Source organism: Brachycentrus maculatus, unplaced genomic scaffold, assembly GCF_059751285.1.
Source record: "Brachycentrus maculatus isolate JH-2025_06_01 unplaced genomic scaffold, ASM5975128v1 h1tg000033l, whole genome shotgun sequence".
NCBI classification, from domain to species: Eukaryota; Metazoa; Arthropoda; class Insecta; order Trichoptera; family Brachycentridae; genus Brachycentrus; species Brachycentrus maculatus.
In genome coordinates, this window is record NW_028280787.1 from 492337 (window position 1) to 515021 (window position 22685).

Below are 22685 nucleotides of genomic sequence, written 5' to 3' on the forward strand. Positions count from 1 at the left end.
CGTTTATTTGTAATAGGGAAAAAAATTGTAACCAATATAATAAGAGTTAAGGAATTAATTTTAACAAAAAAACTACTATGGAGTGTATCATAGTTACATAAGTATTAATCACATCGAAATACTAAGCAAGGGTTCTCATTAAAGTTCTTCGATTCTTAAGGTGGAGACTGACCGGAGTATTTCGTCATAACATAACGTCGTAACATTGCTCGCGGCGAGCATCAGCGAGCATCCGAAACTTTGGATGGAGCGCTAAGCTCGCTGTACCGACTGCCTGAATGCTCGCATCGTAACATGTTACGTTACGACGAAATGCTCTAGTCAGTCTCCACCTTTAAATGTCTTTTCCATAAATTTAAAAATTCACAAAAAAATATTGTAAAAAATTGTGAACGAGAAAATACAGTAATAATTCAATTGAATTGAATTGCTTATGCACCAATGGCATCCCAAAAAATCAATATTTTTAAATATAGGAAAAGCAATGGTCTATACTTGTATATCGAGTGTGAATAAATAGTAATATTTATCTTCAGAAAAAAAATGGATAAAAATAAGTGAGAACTATTTTTTCTTATGGCAATATTAATCATCTGTTGGAAATTATCTATGACGCTGTTCTGACATTTGTTTTTTTCATAACCTCCCGTCGAAAAATAATGGAATTTTGACTTTTTGTAATAAATTTAAATATACTGTTTTACATAAGTTTAAGTGTAAACATTTTATCTGCGCATTCAGATATGTCGGTGATGATGTTGTCCGGGCGGTCGCCGAGTTGCGATAGTGTTTTAATTTCGTTATCGCGTTGACGTGTTATTGTTTATAATTCACTTTTGCGATACGGGTCGTTAAAATGTCGTTTCACATTCCGACGCCGGGAGAAACGGCCCCGAATATCCTTGAAATACCCATGCCGGACTCTGACTTTGGCGATAATGTTTTCGTTTTCAACAATAGCAGCATTGTTCCTCGGCTGTCCGACATTCCGGTCCCCGATACGCAGTCTCCTGCGCCCGCTCTTTTCGCCAACTTGGAGGAGAAACACACCGGATTTGATCAAACTGCATACGGAATACCGCAGATCACTCCTGCACATACGGAACATGCAACTGACTCAGAAATTGATAAAAAATTACTTGAAAATGTGACATACGTGGATGTAAGTACCGGGATGAATTTTTAGCTCTTTTCCAGCTTTTACATGTTTTATCTACTTTTTATTTGTTTTTTAATCACTCTAAAATATGCGTTAAAATATGTGTATTTAAAAAAAAGATTTGTTCCCTTTTCTTAAAATGAAACGTATTTTATATGTTGATGTTAAGTATATAAATATAATCCTAATTTTCATAATTTGTATTTTCATTTTCGTGCAATATGCTTCAAGCGCGCTTTGATTAAACTGTAAAATCTGTGATTAAACTATGGGATTAAGAAAAAAAAAACACATTTTTTATATTTTCAACATTTTACTAGTGATTTAAAAACATACGGTGTCACCTCCATTTCATATTTGAATTATTTATACAATATTTTTGTAAGAAAAACCTTAAATGCGGTCTTCCTTGTTGCTAAGCGGGCAAATCAATAAATCAAAACGATTGTCATATAGAATTTTGTAATTTAAAAAAAAAAATTAAACTCTTGAATATACCACTAAATGAATTTTATTTATGCATACATACGACTAGTTTCGACGAAACTACAGATGTTTTCAACTTCTGGTAAAAATTAAAAACATTTTTTAATTTTTACCAAAAGATGAAAACATCTGTAAGTTTTCAAAACTAGTCTTATATATAAATAAAACTCATAAAGTGGTACATTCGAGTGTTTAATTTTTAAAGAATAATCAACATGTCATTCCACAAGGTTAATGCAGAATCAATAAATAATATAGAAAATTAGTAAAATTAATTTTAAATGGTATTAGTATCGAGAGGATTATTTATTTTTCGTATGGTTTCTAGTTATCAGTTATCACATTACATCAATACAAATTATAAAAATCTTCTTCTTCCTGGCTACATCCCAGCTTATTGTCCTTGTACTGTTGGGGTCAGCTCTCCTCGTTCTCAGGTTATAGGTCCTCCTGTCCTGGACAACGTCACCTAGGCCATGCCTTCGAATCATGTTATGTTTCTGCTTCACCCATGAATTCCTTGGTCTTCCTCTAGATAACTTTCGAGTAAGATCCATTTCTGTTGCCCGGTTAAATACAAATTATAAAAATAATAGGTCAAAATTTAAAGTATTATTTTCCAAATATTGAGTCGCTGATGTGTTAACCTGTTAACTGGGAATATCACTTTTAATTCTGCAACACACAACGGGCGCCAACTCTTTCACTAGGATGTGTCAGTACGTCACGCCAGGTGGACGTGATTTCATATATTTTATATATGCTTTAAAAAAATGAAAAAACTATGAAATAAATTTTTTCGTTTATTTACATATAAATCATAAAGGAAAATACAAAATTACAAACAAATAGAAGAGAATACCAACAAAAAAATGGAAACATCAAATTATGATAGATACCTTTTTTTCATATATAAAGAAGAAGAATTTTAGAGAAAAAATAATCTTTCAATTATTATTTTTTGACATCTCTCTCATCAAAGATGAAGAAGAATATGGAAGTCTGGGCATTTACGGGGCTGACGACCGTCATAGGCTGGTTTAAATGATCACTTTACACACGTGTAACATTCACCAATTCCACCCATTATTGACAACCACACTACTCAAATTCTTGGAAGTTCTATATATATGAACCAGTTTACAAACCTTGTTCTTGAATCACTAGAACTTCACTAGAGACATCTATTGGTGAGATGTAAAGAAGCTTTTTACTAAGCAGAAACTCTTATATTAGTATGTGAGATCCGAATCCTGGATTATAATCACACACATGAGAAACGCCAGAAAATACCATTTTCATTTTTATTATTAAGCTTATAATTTGACCAGATAATTTATTTACAACATTTTGAGTGTGTCTATTGGTGAGATGTAAAGCTTCTTTACATCTCACCAATAGATGTCTCTAGTGAAGTTCTAGTGATTCAAGAACAAGGTTTGTAAACTGGTTCATATATATAAGTCTTCCAAGAATTTGAGTAGTGTGGTTGTCAATAATGGGTAGAATTGGTGAATGTTACACGTGTGTAAAGTGATCACTTAAACCAGCCTATGATGGTCGTCAGCCCCGTAAATGCCCAGACTTCCATCTTCTTCTTCATCTTTGATGAGATGTCAAAAAATAATATTAAAATAACTCCTGTCATTGGAGATAATCCAGATTTTGTGAACAAGTATTTGGACACACTCAAAATGTTGTATCTTTCAATTAAGTGTACACAAAATTGTGTACATTTTCATCAAATATTATTTTCGGCGCGATATACTTTTTAAAAGTTTATTTATGATTACTATTGACGAATTAAAATTGAATTGAACGCACCGCGACACGTATTACATCTAAAATTAAACTGAGCAATAGTCGATATTTCAACGGTACGCAGTTTTCGCGCAGTAATAAAGAGTTGATACACAAATATGCCTTTTGTGTAAGAAGTTTAATAAGTAATGAATTTATTTTAATTTAGGTGCCCCCCTCTCCTACCGTCGGACCCGTCACCCCGGTTCTCGGCGCGGAGAACGCGAGAAAGCGTCTGAAGGCGTTCTGCATCCAAAAGAAGCAATCCTCGATGAACTCTTCGCCCAAAACCAATCCCCTGGGAGCGTCTTCGCGTGAGTAGACTCCTACTAAACCACAAGAGTTCTTTATTTATTGTTTCGGCATTTACTTTGTGGTAAGACATGATGATGTGAGGAGAAGAACTCAACAGCCCCTCATACTGGAAATCATGAAGAGGAGAAGGTGGACATGGTTGGGACATGTCCTCAGAATGCCACTTGAGAGCATCAACCCCTCGTGTCTCTTCTTCCAACCCCGAGGATGCCGGCGCCCCGGAAGGCCGCTGACGACCCTTCACCGACTATACTCGGCGGAATTTCGAGACGCCGGACTGACCTGGGAGGAAGCCAAGGAGATGGCGCGTGACAGAGTGACTTGGAGACGTCTCGTGTTGGCCATATGCTGCACCTAGGGAGCGAACATGGAAAGAAGAAGACATGATGAAATTATTTAAAAAAATGTTTTTTTTACCACTTTATTACCAGTTTATTTTATGACGACTAGTTTCATAAGCTAAGCTTCCATCTTCATGTCTAAATATAAACTGTTCACATTTCGACCTGAAGATGGAAGCTTAGCTTCCGAAACTAGTCATCATAAAATAAACTCAAGTGGTAAAAAAGCAAGTGTTTTCTTTAATAATTTCACAATAGATCATTGTCCACCTCCGTAGTGTAATGGTCAGCGCGCTCGGCTACCGTCCTGGAGGTCCTGGGTTCGATTCCCTGGGGGAGTCATATAAATATATGTGATTTTTTTTATTTCTAATATTTATTCAATATTACCCTGGACTGGTACCTGAAGCGGAGGGCTGATCACCTTTGCTTCATGTGTTATCGATCAAGATAACACTGTGTTTATATAATGCAGTGCCCTATGCACCACTGGGGTACGGAAAAGGGTCTGTATGTTCCCGATAGTTACCTAAGACAGCGTCAGCATAGACTGTTTCCCATTCCTATATACAGGACCAACCTGCCGATGGTTATGCCTGTAGGAAGAGCTACCGCTATGTTGAACAATATCTCAATGGATATTGATCTGTTCCATGTGTCTGAAGGAGTTTTTTCCGAAGCGTGATTCTTCTACACCTTTAGCAAAAGTTCTTGCATATTTTCGATTTTTGTATGTATTTAATGTATATGCTTTCAATTTTTTAGTTTGTAATGTATATCGTAGTCATACAGGAGAAAGTGACCAAGTGCATTTTTTTACAAAAACGTGATCATTGACTATTTGACATCTTACTAGCTTAATATTGCCCCGAAAAAATCCCAAAGGATTTTAAACTTAGAAGCATAATATATTGACTTGTTAAAAATGACTAACTGTATTAATGTTTATATTCTTGCCAAGCAAAAGTGACTTAAATGGCCCTCCTGAATATTTTACGTTTTGTTAGTTGATCACTTTCTCCTGTACGACTACGATATGTTAATTGAAAATAAATAAATTGAATTGATTTGAATTGAAATTAAATAAAAAGAAAACAGTAGTCAGCCCTTGCGGTTCATTTTCCGTGCACCAGTAATGGCTCCCATTTATGAATGAATCACTTCTTTTGTGGCTGATCGAGCGACGCATTCTACCCTCTTTGCTATTGTGATTAATTTATTCTTCTTCTTAACCTCATACGCACCCATTGGTGCATACGGCAGCTGTGTAGAGGACCTACAGAATCCACATATATTTATTACATTACAGCTTCCACGAGTTCGGTGCTCATTGGAAAAAAAACTCTGCACGGATCGCTGAAGAAAATCACTTCAGTTCAACCGGAAGGGGAGATCTCAGCCAAGCAGAGTGACAAGACTTTGCCGCCTATTAAAAAATCACAGAAAAAAGGTAATTGGTTACATTTTGCTCACTCCTTTCAAGAACGTCATAAATCAAAAATTGTCAATTTTCAGTTGTGCATGTTTTCGGAATGCCCAGAAAATGTACTATATCCCAGCAAAAGAGGCATATTTTAAACTCAATATTTACCCGCTACAGGGCAGAAAATGTTGTTTTTGCATTTTGAAGAAAAGGTATTGTTTAATTATTTTTTTAAATATACTAAATATTTTTCAAATGGAGAAAAAACCTTCAGGTTTTACCTAAAAAGATCTGATGCACAGTAAAAAGTTCAATAAGTGGCTTGATATTTGTTTGTAATACATTGTGTTATATTTTTAAACTTTAAAAACGTTCTCCTGAAAAATCAAGTTTTTTTATTTATGACGTTCTTGAAAGGAGTGAGCGATTTGTTCTTTTTTGTTCCAGGTATGCACAGTCAATCTTCCATAATCTCAAAAAAGTTCTTCTTGATCTTTCCATATATCCTGGGGATCATTTTTTTATCGCCACCTGTTACTCTTAGGATATCGACTGCCAGCTACGTCTCCATCCCTTCGGGGGTCTGCCTGGGGGTCTACTAAATGTCAAATGAATGATAATATATGTAGTCGAACCTCCCATAGTGAGTAATTCGCATAACGAATAACAGAGATGGGCAAGTCCCTTTTTCTCAACATACACTTGTGACCCGGGACTTCCGTACCAGTCAAAACAAAAAATGTTTCTATAATTTATATTTGCAGCACTATCTTTGAGGCTGTGAAGCAGAAATCCGGAGAAGAATTGGAATGGCAAAATCAGCAATGTCTAGTCTGGCAAAGATATGGAAAAATCGGTCCATACTGAGGAGAACGAAAACCCGTCTAGTGAAATCTCTTGTATTCTCCATTGCGCTGTATGGAGTGGAAACATGGACACTGAAGAAAAAGGAAAGACATATGCTGGATGTGTTTGAAATGTGGTGCTGGAGGAGGATGCTGCGCATTCCTTGGACTGCAAGACGCACAAACGTCTCCATTCTCCGCGAACTGTCAGTGACAGAAAGACTCTCCACGACTTGCAGGAAAAGGATTCTGTCCTACTTCGGGCATATCGCCAGAAAGAACAAGAAGAGTCTTGAAAAACTGGTAGTAACAGGTACAGTTGAAGGCAAGCGGGCAAGAGGACGGTCTCCAACAAGATGGACAGACCAAATAAAGGAATTAACCGGATCCTCGCTAAACGCAGCCATCAAGTTGGCCCAGGACCGGGAAGAATGGAGAGGACTTGTGCACCAAGTGCCTGACATTCCAGAAGACCACGACGCTCAGCATTGAGCAAGAAGATGAAGAAGATCTTTGATTTTCCATTTTATAATTAAAATGTAACTTTGTTTTATAATCACTACAAATATTTTATTATAACTTAATTATGATGTCTACGGATTTTGAAGCTAACCGCTTCTTTATCAATCTTGATAAAGAAGCGGTTAGCTTAAACCGGTAGACATTATAATTAAGTTATAAGAAAATATTTATATGTAGCGATTTTAAAACAAAGATACATTTTATTTTTTAACATCTCATCAAAGATGAAGAAGAATATGGAAGTCTGGGCATTTACGGGGCTGACGACCGTCATCGGCTGGTTTAAGTGATCACTTTACACAGTGTAACATTCACCAAATCTACCCATTATTGACAACCACACTACTCAAATTCTTGGAAGTTCTATATATATGAAACAATTTAGAAACCTTGTTCTTGAATCACTAGAACTTCACTAGAGACATCTATTGGTGGGATGTAAAAATGAAAATGGTATTTTCTGGCGTTTCTCATGTGTGTGATTATAATCCAGGATTCGGACCTCACATACTAATATAAGAGTTTCTGCTTAGTAAAAAGCTTCTTTACATCCCACCAATAGATGTCTCTAGTGAAGGTCTAGTGATTCAAGAACAAGGTTTCTAAATTGGTTCATATATATAGAACTTCCAAGAATTTGAGTACTATGGTTGTCAATAATGGGTAGAATTGGTGAATGTTACACGTGTGTAAAGTGATCACTTAAATCAGCCGATGACGGTCGTCAGCCCCGTAAATGCCCAGACTTCCATATTCTTCTCCATCTTTGATGAGATGTTAAAAAATAATATGAAAATAACTCCTGTAATTGGAGATAATCCAGATTTTGTGAACAAGTATTTGGACACACTCAAAATGTTGTAAGATACATTTTAATTATAACAAAATGTTTCACTTAATAAGGAGTAAGATTTTGGAACGAATTATGCTCGTTACGAGAGGTTCCACCGTAATTATAATTTTTAAATACACCTACAAGATTTTTAAATTATCCAATTTTTTTAATTATTTAATGATCTAACACTGAACGATTTTACTTATCCGGACTACTTTCATTATTAGCCGCGATAATAGAGGTTCTACTGTATAAGAATTTTAATTTTTTTTAAAATGTTTTTACATCGATGTTTTATCAGTTTTATTGACTTTGTTGAATGTTGCGTCGGCAGAGAGTGAGTACGAGCGTCGCCGCATATCCCTGAACGCCATGCGGATACTCAAATCGGAGGAGGAGGTGAAGCAGGCGCTGTGCAAGCTGGGCGTGCCGCTCTCCCTGCTGCCGCCCGTGGAGCCCTACCACGCCAAGCCCGCCCCCGTGAAGGCTCTGCCCTTCCGCTACCATCGCTTCCTGTGTAAGTACCTGCTGTTAGTAGTGAAGGGCATCGGCACCATAGACCAAGCTAGGACACAAAATTTTGAACCCTCTTCCTATTTTTATTATAATTTTTATTTTTTTATTATTTAATATATTTACATTTTTATTTGAAACATTTCTACATATGGAAAACTTTTGTATTTCGATTCGCTGTGCCTCTCCAAAAAAGAGACTTAGCTTTTGTGCTTGTAGAGGGACTTACACTTGTAGTTTAATTTTATATAATAAATGGTAAAATAGTATTTTTTTTTATTTTTTATTTTCAAAATTTATGTGTAATGAGCTTTAATTTTTTTCTTAAGTATTTTTATATCATCTATTTTTTTAATTTCTTTAGGGAGTTTATTGAAATGTTTAATTTATTTATTGAACGGCTAATGCCTTTAACATAATACATATTTACAGTATCTAATATAAAAATACACTAATAGAGAAACAAAAAGTCTTAAACATAAAATAATAATAAAATAACAAATAGTAAGCACTGGTCAATACACGTCTCCTTCACACACTATCAGCGAGCAGCGAGAGAGAGTGAAATACAACGTTTACATTTATCCATTATAACATGTAGAAGAAATGCTGAGAAAGTACAGACTTAAAGGTGGATAGCAATATATTAAATAAATCTATACTTTCAGAAGCATTGGCTAACATGTGAAGCCGCAGAATCGGAGAGAACATGGCATAGTTTGCATTATGTAAAAATACTGCAAATATAGATTTTTGCCTACTACCTCTTGGACGCACGCTAAGCTTTATTTGATTTAGGAGATCAGAGCTGTCCAAAACATTGTTAAGAATTTTATATAACAGGACCAATTCAGTAATTACCCTTCTATCACTAAGATTTATTAATTTTAGCATATCACATTTATAAGCATATCACGCTCTACTAACAGTATGTAAAAGATGCTTTTAACCTGTTAACCGGGCGGTCCGCTGTCCAATTACGCAACTTGTAACGGGCGCGAATACTGATTCACTCCGTGTCTTAAATTCATGTCGAGACATGTATGGATGACTAATACCTTATATATAATATAATTAACATATATTTCACGGACGTATTCATATGTCCTTCCTGTACCCGATATTGTTTGCGTTGGACGTATTTATGCATCCCGCCCGGTTAACAGGTTAAGCGTTTCCCGCAAACAATGTGTCAATAAATTATGTCAAAATTACACGGGTCAGTTTGGTCACAGAAAGCTCGTAAGACGCTTTTAGACTTTTCAAGATCTTTTTCAATGTAGTCCTCTTTTGTTCTAGATCATTCGGAAGTGGAGCTACTGGTCCAGAAAGCCAGCGCCATCAAGTGCGACATGTTCGGCGCGGCCACCGTCCCCTTCGACAAGGAAACCCGCGACCTGATCGAGAGCCTCAAGGTGGACCTACCGACCAAGGAGTCCGACCACCGGGACAAGAAGAGGACCCGCGCCCGGCGCCCGGCGCTCCGCCCGCCCAGCGAGGAGATATCCATGGAGGACATGGTGGTCTGCGACAGCTGGTCTCTGGAGAACGACTCCAATCAAACGGACGACGTCGCCGTCGACTCGGCGGAAGCAAAAGACAACAAAGCGGTCGAGGACTCCAGTCAGTCGGACTCGAACCAGGAAAATACAACCCAACCCCTCCCCAAGTTGGGCACCTCTGACTCCAAATACTTTGTAAACGAAATATACTCGCCGGCCGCGAGTACCAGTTCTATAGAAGACGCCATCGCGTTCGCGGCCAACGTAACCGAACCGCAACTGACCGAAAGACAAGATCCAAACGATAGTGCCAAAAAAAGCAATATTTTGCACCTGGACAGCTACTACAGCCCCGAAAGCGCGTTGAGCGGAAACGCTACGCCCGTTACAGCATTCAAAGAAGACCTCGAGAAGAAATCCGATTTCAAGGATGCTCCAATCTTTTCCATGGATGATACCGCGAATGATGACAAAGAGAAAGCGCAGGAGCAGAAGAGAGATAAACACAAGTACGCTAGGGATGATTCCAGATCGGGAAGGAGAGGTTGGCACAGGGAAAGAGATAAGTCCGATTATAAAAGGGAAGAAACGTCGCGAAGGAGAGATTCGCGAAGTCCTAGAAGATCGGATCGAAACGGAGATAGAAAAAGAGATGGCAGCGATGGAAAAGATTTGAGCCGAGATAGGCAGAGGACCTCTAGCAGAAGCAGCTACAGAAGAGAATCTAGTCGAGACGATAAGAGGGATAGGATTGCCAGAGATTCCGCGATTAGAGACAAAATCGAAGAGGCCAAGCCGGAAGATGCGAAGCAACCGCAGAGACAAGAGAACAAGCCCAAGGAGGATGGAGTTGAAAGGAAAACGGTAGGGGAAGACAGGTGGAACAAGGATCCTTACGGCGAGGTCAACGCGGAGTGGGCCGAGATCAGCCAGGGCTCGGAGGGCAGGGGCGGGGCGGGCACGTGGGGGCTGGCCGCCAGCAAGCGGCTGCGCAACGCCTGGAGGAAGGTCCACGAGCTGGGCGCTCCGAGGACGCACACGGACCCCAAGTGCCGCAAGTAAGTAACGTCTGATCTTCCTCATCATTCATCATTCACTTTGTGTAATACCACTTTTATAAACGCTTCTTCGCGACTACCGGTTTCGGAATAATCATTCCATCATCAGATCATTAAAATAAAATTATTACTGTTTGACATTTGTACAAAAATAAAAATTTTGAAAGAGAGAAAGAAGGCAAATGGGGATATTTTTAAAAGTGAAAAAAATATTCCCATTGTGATTCATTTGTCTTCTTTCTCTATTTCAAATTTTTTTATTTTTAAACAAATGTCAAACTGTAATAATTTTATTTTAATGATCAGATGATGCAACGATTATTCCGAAACCGGTAGTCACGAATAAGTGTTTATAAAAGTAGAGTTACACAAAGTGAACGATGAAAGATAGGAGAGTGTTATGTTACCATACCACAATGTTAACAATGCTTTTAATATACAAAATATAATGTCTGATTCTTTTCCGCCTTATACCTCATTACTGAGGGTTATGAACCTTGTGGAAGCGATGACTCTTCTCCAGCTATCCCTTGACTGCGCTGCACATAGCGCTCCAACCACCGAGGTGCCTGCTGCTGCCTTAACTTCATCGGTCCATCATGTGGGGTTCTTCCTCTCCCTTTTTTCTTCTCTAAGCTACCGATCACAAGCAGTAGTTCCAAGCTACCCGTGTCCAAAGAACTGGAGAATCCGTCGTATACAGACATTGGCCAGAGTCAAGCCATCCGAGTGTAGTTCCTGGCGAATGGACTCGTTGGTGCGTCTAGCTCAATGTCTGATGGGATATACTAAATACTAGTAACTTTAACCCTTAGCAACTGGAGTGCCACCATAGAGGCGGCATGCATGGTTGCCATACTACTAGAGTGCCGCCGCTATGGCGCCAAGAAAATAAAGTCTTAACACATTATTTGCGGGAAATGCTAAACAGCATCTTTTACATACTGTTAGTAAAGAGCGGGAGACTCTAAGCGTCCTATTTGCTTACTTTTGGTAAAGCGCGAGACGCCAAAAAACATTGTACGGATTGGAATTGAGTTAGCGGTTACTTGTGATTAGTATTCCTATCAGTACTTAGTTTTTTCATGTCACTCGCGCTCTACCAAAAGTAATAAAAAATAACGCTTATAAGCGTTTCCCGCTCTCTACCAACAGTGTGTGAAAGATGCTTTTAAGCGTTTCCCGCAAACAATGTGTTAATTTCATCAATGACAGAAAATCTATGTATTTGTATATTAAAAACATTGTTAACTATGTGGTATGGTAATTAATAATAATAAAATTAAAAAATTCTTTCTTGACTAATTGATGGCAATACTTAGTCAGCCATATATCGCTCACTCCTTTCAAAAACGTCATAAATCAAAAATCGTCAATTTTGAGTTGTGCGTGTTTTCGGAATGCCCAGAAAATGTACTATATCCCAGCAATAGCGGCATATTTTCAACTTAATATTTACCCGCTACAGGGCAGAAAGTGTTGTTTTTGCATTTTGAAGAAAAGGTATTGTTCAATTATTTTTTTAAATATACTAAATATTTTTCAAATGGAGAAAAAACCTTCAGGTTTTACCTAAAAAGATCTGTTGCACAGTAAAAAGTTCAATAAGTGGCTTGATATTTATTTTTTATACATTGTATTATATTTTTAAACTTTAATAACGCTCTCCTGAAAAATCAGTTTTTTGATTTATGACGTTCTTAAAGGAGTTAGCGATGTGTTTTACACCTTTTTTATAAAATGAAATTAAAATTACAATAATTAACAAATGATAAATAATTTTTAAAAAATAACGAAATAAACAAATTTAAGATAAAGTAATTTTTTTTTGGAGAGATGTAGTGGATGAAGATCAGCTCGCTGGCAAGCGCAGCACTGTGCTCCAGTGCCGCCACATGTCCAGCCTCCATCCGTGCTCCACAAGCAGCTTTATGATGAGGTTGGAGCTCTTCATCAGCCTCTCCCGGAAGCCTGCCACTCGGTGCCTTAATATAACACTACTTATCATTCATCATTCACTTTGTGTAATACCGCTGTTTTTTAGTGATAAGTGAATGATGAATGATTAGGAGGGTGTTAAAAAATCTATGTTTCACATCTGTTTGCTGATAGTGGGTATTTTTTGAGACAACTCCTTACATGCGTGTTTTAATGTTGAAAAATTGACAATCCTTGTTTGCAGATGGACCAAGTTTCTTCCGGAGCTAGAGTACTGCGAGAACTGGAACCGCTGCAACTGCTTACGGGATAAGCAGATGAACCCCAAAAACTTGGCCATCCTCGACGCAATCACTTCTAAGGAAACTACGGAGCAATGGTAAGAACACAATCAACTTATTAAAGATCAAGTTGGCGTTGCATTGATCTGATTGCATTGATTGCGGTGACCATTGAGTTAGAAAAAATATTATAATGCGCTTAATTCTGGCCGCCTCCGTAGTGTAATAATGGTCAGCAAGCTCGACTACCGTACTGAAGGTCCTGGGTTCAATTCCCAGGGAGGGGTCAAATAAATATCAGTGATTTTTCCACTATAATATTTATTCAATATTACCCTGACTGGTTCCTTCATGTGCTAACGATCAAGATAACACTGCATTTATATGATGCAGTACCCTATACACCATCGGGTGCGGATGAAGATTTGAAAAAGAAGAAACAAATTCTGGCTAGTGTAACCAACTCACTTAACCAGCCTATGACCGATCATAAGCCCTCTACATACCCAGACTTCTATATTTTTCTTCAACTATGTTGAGATGTCAAAAATTAAAATACCAAAGTGATCACAATATCAGCAATAGAGATCAACAGATTTCGGGGTGTGGTCCCGTGGTTAGTGTAGCAGACTCTCGAGTCAGAATTTCTCGGTTCGAACCCACTCCACTACAATTTGATACCTATTTCTAATAATGAGCCGCTCAGGCTCACAGAAATAGTATGAAATTGAAGTATTTTTGTAAATAATAAAAACACAAATATTTCTCTTTATTAAAAAAAAAAAGTAGGTACTTTTGAATGACATTTCTTCGTGTGTTTTAAATTACATGAAATTCCAATTTCTGTGGAATCAAATGTCAAATTTTACTCAGCAGTAATTTATTTGAAGCAAACAATGTCTAATGCCCTGATGTGTATTTTGCCAAAAAAAAAGTAAAGAGTTCTCGAATTTTAAAAATGTCTCAATTGCTACTAAAAATGTTTTCTTTATTTTCATCATGTAAGTTTGCCAAATTCATTATATCGAAAATATATGGAAAAAATATATTTAACCCATTGCACCACTAATGACGATGACATAATTTGTTCATACAACACACTATTTAATTATGACACATATATATTATTTTTTGACATCTCATCAAAGATGAAGAAGAATATGGAAGTCTGGGCATTTACGGGGCTTACGACCGTCATAGGCTGGTTTAAGTGATCACTTTACACACGTGTAACATTCACCAATTCTACCCATTATTGACAACCACACTACTCAAATTCTTGAAAGTTCTATATATATGAACCAATTTAGAAACCTTGTTCATGAATCACTAGAACTTCACTAGAGACATCTATTGGTGAGATGTAAAGAAGCTTTTTATTAAGCAGAAACTCTTATATTAGTATGTGAGGTCCGAATCCTGGATTATAATCACACACATGAGAAACGCCAGAAAATACCATTTTCGTTTTTATTATTAAGCTTATATTATTTTTATTATTATGACACATATTTTTATTACAAAAACATTGAGACACATTTCACACAAAATGAAAATGGTAAAACAATTTTTATTTCATTAATTGATTGGCAGTCACTTTGTGGCAAAATCTATCCATTTTTTATTTAAGTCTTACTTAGTAAATACCGCTATTTCTTAAAATCCACTGTGACACGTGTTTCGATGCATTTCGCAACATTTTCAAACATCAATTGAAAATGATGAGGAATGCATTGAAACACGTGTCACAGTAGATTTTAAGAAGTAGTGATATTTACTAAGTAAAACTTAAATTAAAAATGCTTAATTTTTTTGCTATTGGTAAGCTAGATCGTCCGCCTCCGCTGTGTTTAGCTACCGTGCTGGAGGTCCCAGGTTCAATTCCCATGGCGGGATGAAAATAAATATGAGTGATTTAACAGTCTAATATTTATTGATTTATTGATGCAGTGCCCTATGCACCATTGGGTGCGGATAAGGGTTAAAAGAAGAAGAAAAAGCTAGATCATTATGGTTCAAACAGCCCCGTAAATGCCCAGACTTCCATAATCTCTTTCATCCATGTTGAGATGTCAAGAAGTAATATTTTAAATTTTTAATTATTTCTTCTAGCGAAAGCTCTCTGAAATCGTCTTCGCGCGGGTGGTATCCCAATTTGGATTATGTCCTAGCTGACAAGACCTCCATAGAACTGTCCACCAACTGGGAAACAGATGATTCTCACGACTCCACGATGCACAGGGTAAAGACATCCCTCACGACCGGTGACAATCAAAAAGACATCCCGGTAGCTTTCGAAAACCACAGTAAGCTGAGCAATTTGATAGACGTTTCGGCCATACCAACTCCCATCGAGAAATCGGGGGTGATAACACAAACTACGGCTCCGGCGCTTGATTTAGAGTATGAGAAATTCATGGAAGCGGTTTGGCCGGAAATCGCGGATAAAGATCAATCCGCAGATGCCGATGTCGTACATAATTTGGTGACCAAACCCGTCGATGATTCGATGGAGTGTATTTTTGAGGAGACTGCTGTCAAAAGTTGCGATTCGGAAGTTCTGGAGGAAGTCGAGAGTCGGAACAGGAATCTGGATGCTGCGAAGGTTCCGACGGGCGATTTAGAAGTCAAGACCGACGAGGAAGTCAAGGAGAGTAAGAAGAAAGACGAGAAGAAGTTGGACAGCGGAAATTGGAGCGAAAGCGATTCGGAAGTCAAGAAGATCGTCAAAGCGAAAAAGTCAAACAATTTCAGGTATTTATTATCAGATTTTTTTATGTTTATTTTTGCTCTTCATCAGAATTTAATACAGGATGGGAGATTGCACTCAGGGGCGTGCCTTCCATATAGGTAGAAAGGCAGTGCCTATCCTAACTTACCCGCTTCACATACAAAAACGCAAACAGTATTTACCCTACCTTACCGTATTGTCTTCATTATGTAAAAAAAATTACAAATAAAAGTGCATATTTATTTTTTAAATTTTTAGTTCCTAGTAAATATCTTTTTAAATTTAATAATAATAATAATAATAATAAATCCCTTACCACACCCCAATGGTGCATAGGGCACTGCTTCATATAAACGCAGTGTTATCTCGATCGATTACACATGATCAGCCCTCCACTTCAGGTACCAGTCCAGAGTAATATTGAATAAATATTAGAGTGAAAAGATCACTTATATTTATTACACCCCCCTGGGAATTGAACCCGGGACCTCCAGAACGGTAGGCGAGCATGCTGACCATTACACTACGCAGGCGGACAAAATTTTTTAAATTAATAGATCAAATTTGAAATCGATATAGTGATACACATAATTGTGAGAATTTTTTCTAGTACGTAGGGTAGAAAAACTCATAATAATCAAACAATTGGTAGAGAAATTATGAATTAATTTATTGATTGCTTGAATTTTAAATCAATGTATTAATTGCTTTTATTATGTCCGCCTCCGTAGTGTAATGGTCAGTACGCTCGGCTACCGTTCTGGAGGTCCCGGGTTCGATCCCCAGGGGGAGGGGTCGAATGATATAAGTGATTTTTTCACTCTAATACTTATTTAATAAAATCTTGGACTAGTACCTGAAACGGAGGGCTGATCACCTTTCCTTTGTGTGTTAACAATCAAGATATCACTGCGTTTGTATGATGCAGTGCCCTATACACCATTGGGTCCGGATAGAATAAGGAAGGAGTATTAAAAGTATTTTTATAGTACAAATTTGCTTGGTTTTTAAGGCAAGTCTTTAAAAAATACGAGGGGAGATCAAAAAGTTCGCTGAATGACAGGGAAGGATAATGAAATGAAACATTAAACTATTTTTCCTTTTTAATGTATTCTCCCTTAACCCTAATACATTTATTAGATCTGTCAAATAACTTATTAATACCGTCACAAAAAAAAAATGTCTTGGGCGTCAAAATAGGCCGAAATTACCGACTTTACTTCATCGTCGTCACCAAACCCTCGTATGTTGGTTGTGGTTCAAAAACTTGGTAAATAATGTGTCCAGTGGTCAGACGAAGGTACAGGAGACTTGTGTTATGCTTCAGCAGCAAGCAGGAGACGGGCAAGCGCAAGGGCCACGCCAAAGTGAGCTCCCGCCGCAACAAGCGCAAGCGGGACTCCCCGGGCCGGAAGGCCGCCCGGGCGCGGGCCCAGTCCGCGTCCTCCTCCAGCACCACCGGGGACTCCTCCTCCTCCTCCTCCTCCTCGTCCAGCAGCGAGAGCAGCAGCTCCGAGAGCAGTGACTCCAGCGACAGCAGCACCAGCACCAGCAGCTCCGAGTCCGGCAGGGCTGAGAAGAGGAAGAGGTCGCACTCCAAGAAGAAGGTAATAATAATAATAAATTTGGATAATTTATATAGCGCCATTTATGTCCACCTCCGTAGTGTAATGGTCAGCACGCTCGGCTACCATACTGGAGGTCCCGGGTTCGATTCCCAGGTTGGTTAAAACAAATATAAGTGATTTCTTTCACTCTTCTTATATTTATTTAATATTACCCTCGACTGGTACGTGAAGCAGAGGGCTGATCACCTTTACTTCATGCGTATATTGCGCTGAATTCTGGCCGCCTGCGTAGTGTAATGGTAGGCACGCTCGGCTACCGTACTGAAGGTCCTGGGCTCACATAAATATGAGTGATTTATTGTATAATTATTATATAATATAAATTAATGTAATTCACAAAGAATTATTTTTTCCATATTGCAATAAAAATTTCCATAATAAAAAATATATTGTATATTGATTTATCAATTTTTAAATGCATTTCAAGTCTTTCCATTGTATGCCATTTTCGTTTCTTATAAAATTGTTGCCAGTCTTAAAAAATAGCTTTATTTAAAAAAAAATTAAGAACAAATTAGAACTGTCAGTACCTACTCTGTATATCGAAATCAATATAGCAAATTTTAAATAAGGAATGTACAAAACTACTACTAGGGTCCAAGTAGAATGGCGAAAATTTACATTGTCTGCCATTTTCTTTTTTTTTATAAAATGTGTAGCTAGTCTTTAAAATAAAAATAAAAAAGATTACGTTTTTTCAAAATTAAGAACTTTCAGTACCTACTCTGTATATCGAAATCAATATAAGAAATTTTAAATAAAGAATGTACAAAACTACTACTAGGGTCCAAGTAGAATGGCGAAAATTTACATTGTCTGCCATTTTCTTTTCTTATAAAATGTGTGTTGCTAGTCTTTAAAATAAAAATAAAAAAGATTACGTTTTTTAAAAATTAAGAACTGTCAGTACCTACTCTGTATATCGAAATCAATAAAAGAAATTTTAAATAAGGAATGTACAAAACTACTACTGGGGTCCAAGTAGAATGGCGAAAATTTACAGGTAGGTACCATCCTATGTACGAGTAGGTACTTACTTTTAATGTTTGTGATTCAAATTTTATGTACTCTATGCTATGAATTCTTGACTTATTTTAATTGTTTTTTTTTAAGGTTTATAATGTTCATTCATGTTTTAGTTTCAAATGTTCCAAATAATAAATAATTGAAGTGTTGAATGTGTTCTTCCAGAAGAGCAAATCTTCCGCTTCGAAATCAAAGAAAAAGCGAAAGAAGAGGACTTCTAAAGCCAAGGAGCTGGCGCGGAAGCTCAAACTTAAGAAGAAGAAGAGGAAGCTCAAAGAACAGGCCAAGTTGAAGGACAAGAAGAAGCTAGCCTCCGCAGAGAAGAAGAAAGACGAACCCTACTCTACCGATGAAGGTAATAATTGGTTTTTGTTGCCTTTTTTGGGATAATATAACTAACCATCACACGGCTTCATCGCAGGGGTGGGCAGAGAGAATAGAACGCCACACCAATCTGTCTTTGCAAACAATTTGTGCCTATTCCATGTTCATGCATCTCCTTATACATACCGGCTAAATAATCCGACTCCTGAGCTTGACCATTTTCAAGTATTTGAAATACTTGATTATGCCAAGTTTTCCTCAGTCTGTCTCTGCTTCTATTATGTGAGATGATATCAAAATTACGTTTTTCTTATCTCGGTGGTCAAATACTTGATCATGCCAACTTTTCATCGGTCTGCTTCGCTTCTATTATATGATATGATATTGAAATTATGTCTTTCTCATCTCCGCGCCATGTTTTCCTCGGTCTTCTTCTGCTTCTATTTGATGAGATAATATTGAAATTATGTCTTTCCCATCTCTGTAAGACATTAGAGTTGTCAGCAGAAATGAGGTCCAGTATTTTATTGACTTGCCCCGTATATATTCAATATTGCTTGTGTAATATTTGTTACAAATTTTCAGAAATGATGGCACAAAATATTAAAAAGCCAAAGAAAACGGATGTCAAGGAAGATGACAGTAAGAAACCGTCCAGGAAGAGGAAGTCCCGGGATGAAACATCGAAAGATAAAAAGAAAAAGCGGAAGAAGAGAGAATCTTCCTCTTCTAGCTCCAGTTCTTCCGGCTCCGACTCAAAGGAAAATGGCAAAGACAAGAATAAACGCAAGTCACTCTCGGAACCCGACGACAAGCAACATTCTAGCAAGAAGAAGAAGAAGGTTAGCAGCAGGCGCTCAGATTCCGATGAAGATACCGAAGACAATTCCGACCAGTACAATGTCGAAACCGTTCTGAACATCAAACGGGAGAAGACTTCAGAGGATGAACTAAACACGGCGCAAGAATTTTCACCAAGAATCAGAACGGTGCACACGCAAGAAATCATCAGCGTCAACGAATTACACAGCGATTTCGTCGAAAGCAACAAAAAGAATGCGATCATTCCCGACAAAATCGTTGTAAAAACGGAACACGACAACAAGAAAAATCTACCTGTAAGTGTCGCTGAAACTGTACCTGAAACCAAAGCTGAAACTTTACCCGAACCTATAAAGGCAACCGATCAAATTATGGCTGATCCTGAAAACGCAACCGATCAAATTATACCCGAATCTGTAAGCGCAACCGATCAAATCGTAGCGGAACCGATACAAACTATCGAAGACGTCTCAAACAAAACTGCGGAAAGATTCTCAGCAGACAGCGAACATTCCAATTCTCAAAATAGCTTTGCGTCATTACGCAACTCTCTTTCATTCTCAAACAACTCCATGGATTCTGCGCATAGTTCAGAGAATCGTTCGGTGAATTCGATCAGCCCTTCCGAAAATTCGAGAAGCTCATCTAGAATTGTCGAAAGGGAACCTCAGACCAGTCCGGTAAGAAAAATCCCCGGGTATTTCGAAAGCGTGAATCAACCTCCGCAGTCTGACCCCGATAGGACGCAGGTTAAACGCTCGCCGACTGTAGAAATCAGGGAAGAAGTCGCCAGCCGCGCCAGGGAGCCGGATAGTCGGGCGTCTTCCGAGGCGGAGAGCCATCGGAAGACGGTGGAAGAGTTCGACAGGCTGAAGCGAGAGTTTGAGGAGTTCAAGAGACAGAGATTGAAGCACAGTACGAGCGTGGAGCGGATCGCTGCTGCTGAAGAGTTGAAGAAGCAATTTGACATGGTGGAGAGTTACGATCTTCCGGCGTCAGTGCCGCCCGTAGTTGAGAACACGGTAAGTCCAAGAAAACTAAATTATATTCCTTTTTTCATGGTGTAGTCCTTGTGGCCTGATTTTAAGAGGGATTAGCCTCCTGCTATGTGGATTCCCAGCCATCAATCCATCTCTTTGGTGGTCTGCCCGGGAGTTGTCTACCTTGCAGTGCAATGTGGGGGAGTCTGGATGGTTCTATTCTCCTCACATGCGCATACCATTAAAATTATTTTCATATTACCATTGTTTAACCGTTTTAGTCCTGAAATTCTTTGTAATATGTATGCTAAAATTGCTGAAGATTTTTTTGCAAAAATGGTCCTTTTTTATTATGTGTTTACAAAATTAACAATGTTTTTCTCAAATATTGACCGATTTTAGTATTTCATTCTGGTATTGGTGGAGGTTTATCCGCCTCCATAGTGTAATGGTCAGCACGCTCGGCTGTGGCTGTGTTTATCACCTTTTCTTTGTGTGTTAATGATCAAGATAACACTGCGTTTATATGATGCAGTGCCCTATGCATTATTGGGTGCGGAAAAGGGTTTTAAAAAAATCACAGTATTCAAACAAAACATTTTGTATTTATTGTAACTGCAGACAGTTGGTGGAATTCCATATTGAATTGTTGGGTAATATATCCAAAATTAAACAATTAAATATTTTTAGTCAGTGTTTGATAATGTCTTAATTAGACGAAACGTGTCACATATTAACATATACATAAATATATGTAGAATTCAATCCAATAAACCTTGTTTAATTTGGGATATATTACCCAACAGTTAAAATATTATGTAATAAACACGGCAAAAGAAGAAGAAATTATTGCGTGGGAATGAATAATGGTTGATTTTCAGATGAGCGATATTCGCCCCATCCCGACCGTCACGGGGATATCCCAAGTGGTGGGGAAGTCGAGCGGTAAGGTGTGCGGGGAGATCAAGTGGGACTGGAGACCCGACTCCCTGGCCGCCCACTGCCCCTCCACCGGCTCCGTAAGGAAGGCCTCCCGCTGGGGTGAGTAACTCGCACAATCTTACCAGCCCGTCGTTGTAATAATACTAGGAGATCTCGATATTGACACCCTGAGACATTATTACGCTATGCTAGCAAACAGTAGACACGTGTCACGCTTATTACTAACTGTGTTTTTATATCGCTCACTCCTTTTAAGAACGTCATAAATCAAAAAACTTGATTTTTCAGGAGAACGTTTTTAAAGTTTGAAAATATAATACAATGTTTTAAATATAAATATCAAGCCACTTGTTGAACTTTTTACTGTGAAACAGATCTTTTTAGGTTTTTTCTCCATTTGAAAAATATTTAGCATATTTCGAAAAATAATTAAACGATACATTTTCTTCAAAATGCAAAAACAACACTTTCTGCCCTGTAGCGGGTAAATATTACGTTTAAAATATGCCTCTTTTGCTGGGATATAGTACATTTTCTGGGCATTCTGAAAACATGCACAACTGAAAATTTACAAATTTTGATTTATGACGTTCTTGAAAGGAGTGAGCGATATGTGCTGTGTTCGGAATTGCCAAGTAAACTATTTATAATTTTATTTACTTATTTATTGTGCGAGTTATCCGCCTCCGTAGTGTAATGATCATCACGCTTGGCTACCGTACTGGAGGTCCCGTGTTTGATTCCCACCTTGGGTTCAAATAAATTAAAGTGATTTTTTCTTTCTAATATTCATCCAATATTACCCTGGACTGGTACCTACTTGAAGCGGAGGGATGATCACCTTTCCTTCATATGTTAGCGATCAATATAACACTGCGTTTGTACGATACAGTGTCCTATGCGTTATATTCTGAAGAGAAGAAGGTGGACATGGTTGGGACATGTCCTTAGAATGCCACCTGAGGGCATCAATCCCTCGTGTCTCTTCTTCCAACCCCGAGGATTCCGGCGCCCCGGAAGGCCGCTGACGACCATTCACCGACTATACTCAGCGGAACTTCGAGACGCCGGACTGACCTGGGAGGAAGCCAAGGAGATGGCGTGTGACAGAGTGACTTGGAGACGACTCGTGTTGGCCATATGCTCCACCTAGGGAGCGAATATGGATAGAAGAAGAAGATGCGTTATACCATAGGGTGCGGATAAGGCTATAC

General features: G+C 38.1%; 1 protein-coding gene across 5 annotated transcripts in view; it reads left to right on the forward strand.

Annotated features, from left to right (window-relative positions):
* The first annotated feature begins 617 nt into the window (after positions 1-617).
* The window catches only part of LOC148312749 (uncharacterized), a 38629-nt gene continuing 16561 nt past the window's right edge, over positions 618-22685 (forward strand). For 3 of the 5 annotated variants that reach the window (XM_088273615.1, XM_088273649.1, XM_088273641.1), the window contains exons 1-11: positions 618-1162; positions 3615-3759; positions 5411-5551; positions 8061-8243; positions 9539-10799; positions 12982-13116; positions 15131-15772; positions 17077-17356; positions 18569-18758; positions 19313-20571; positions 21411-21570. In XM_088273615.1, coding sequence (XP_088129741.1) covers positions 857-1162; positions 3615-3759; positions 5411-5551; positions 8061-8243; positions 9539-10799; positions 12982-13116; positions 15131-15772; positions 17077-17356; positions 18569-18758; positions 19313-20571; positions 21411-21570 — 4702 coding nt within the window. In that variant the 5' untranslated portion in view covers positions 618-856. The remainder of the gene's footprint in view (positions 1163-3614; positions 3760-5410; positions 5552-8060; positions 8244-9538; positions 10800-12981; positions 13117-15130; positions 15773-17076; positions 17357-18568; positions 18759-19312; positions 20572-21410; positions 21571-22685) is intronic. The other 2 variants (XM_088273630.1, XM_088273623.1) reach the window with 2 other exon arrangements.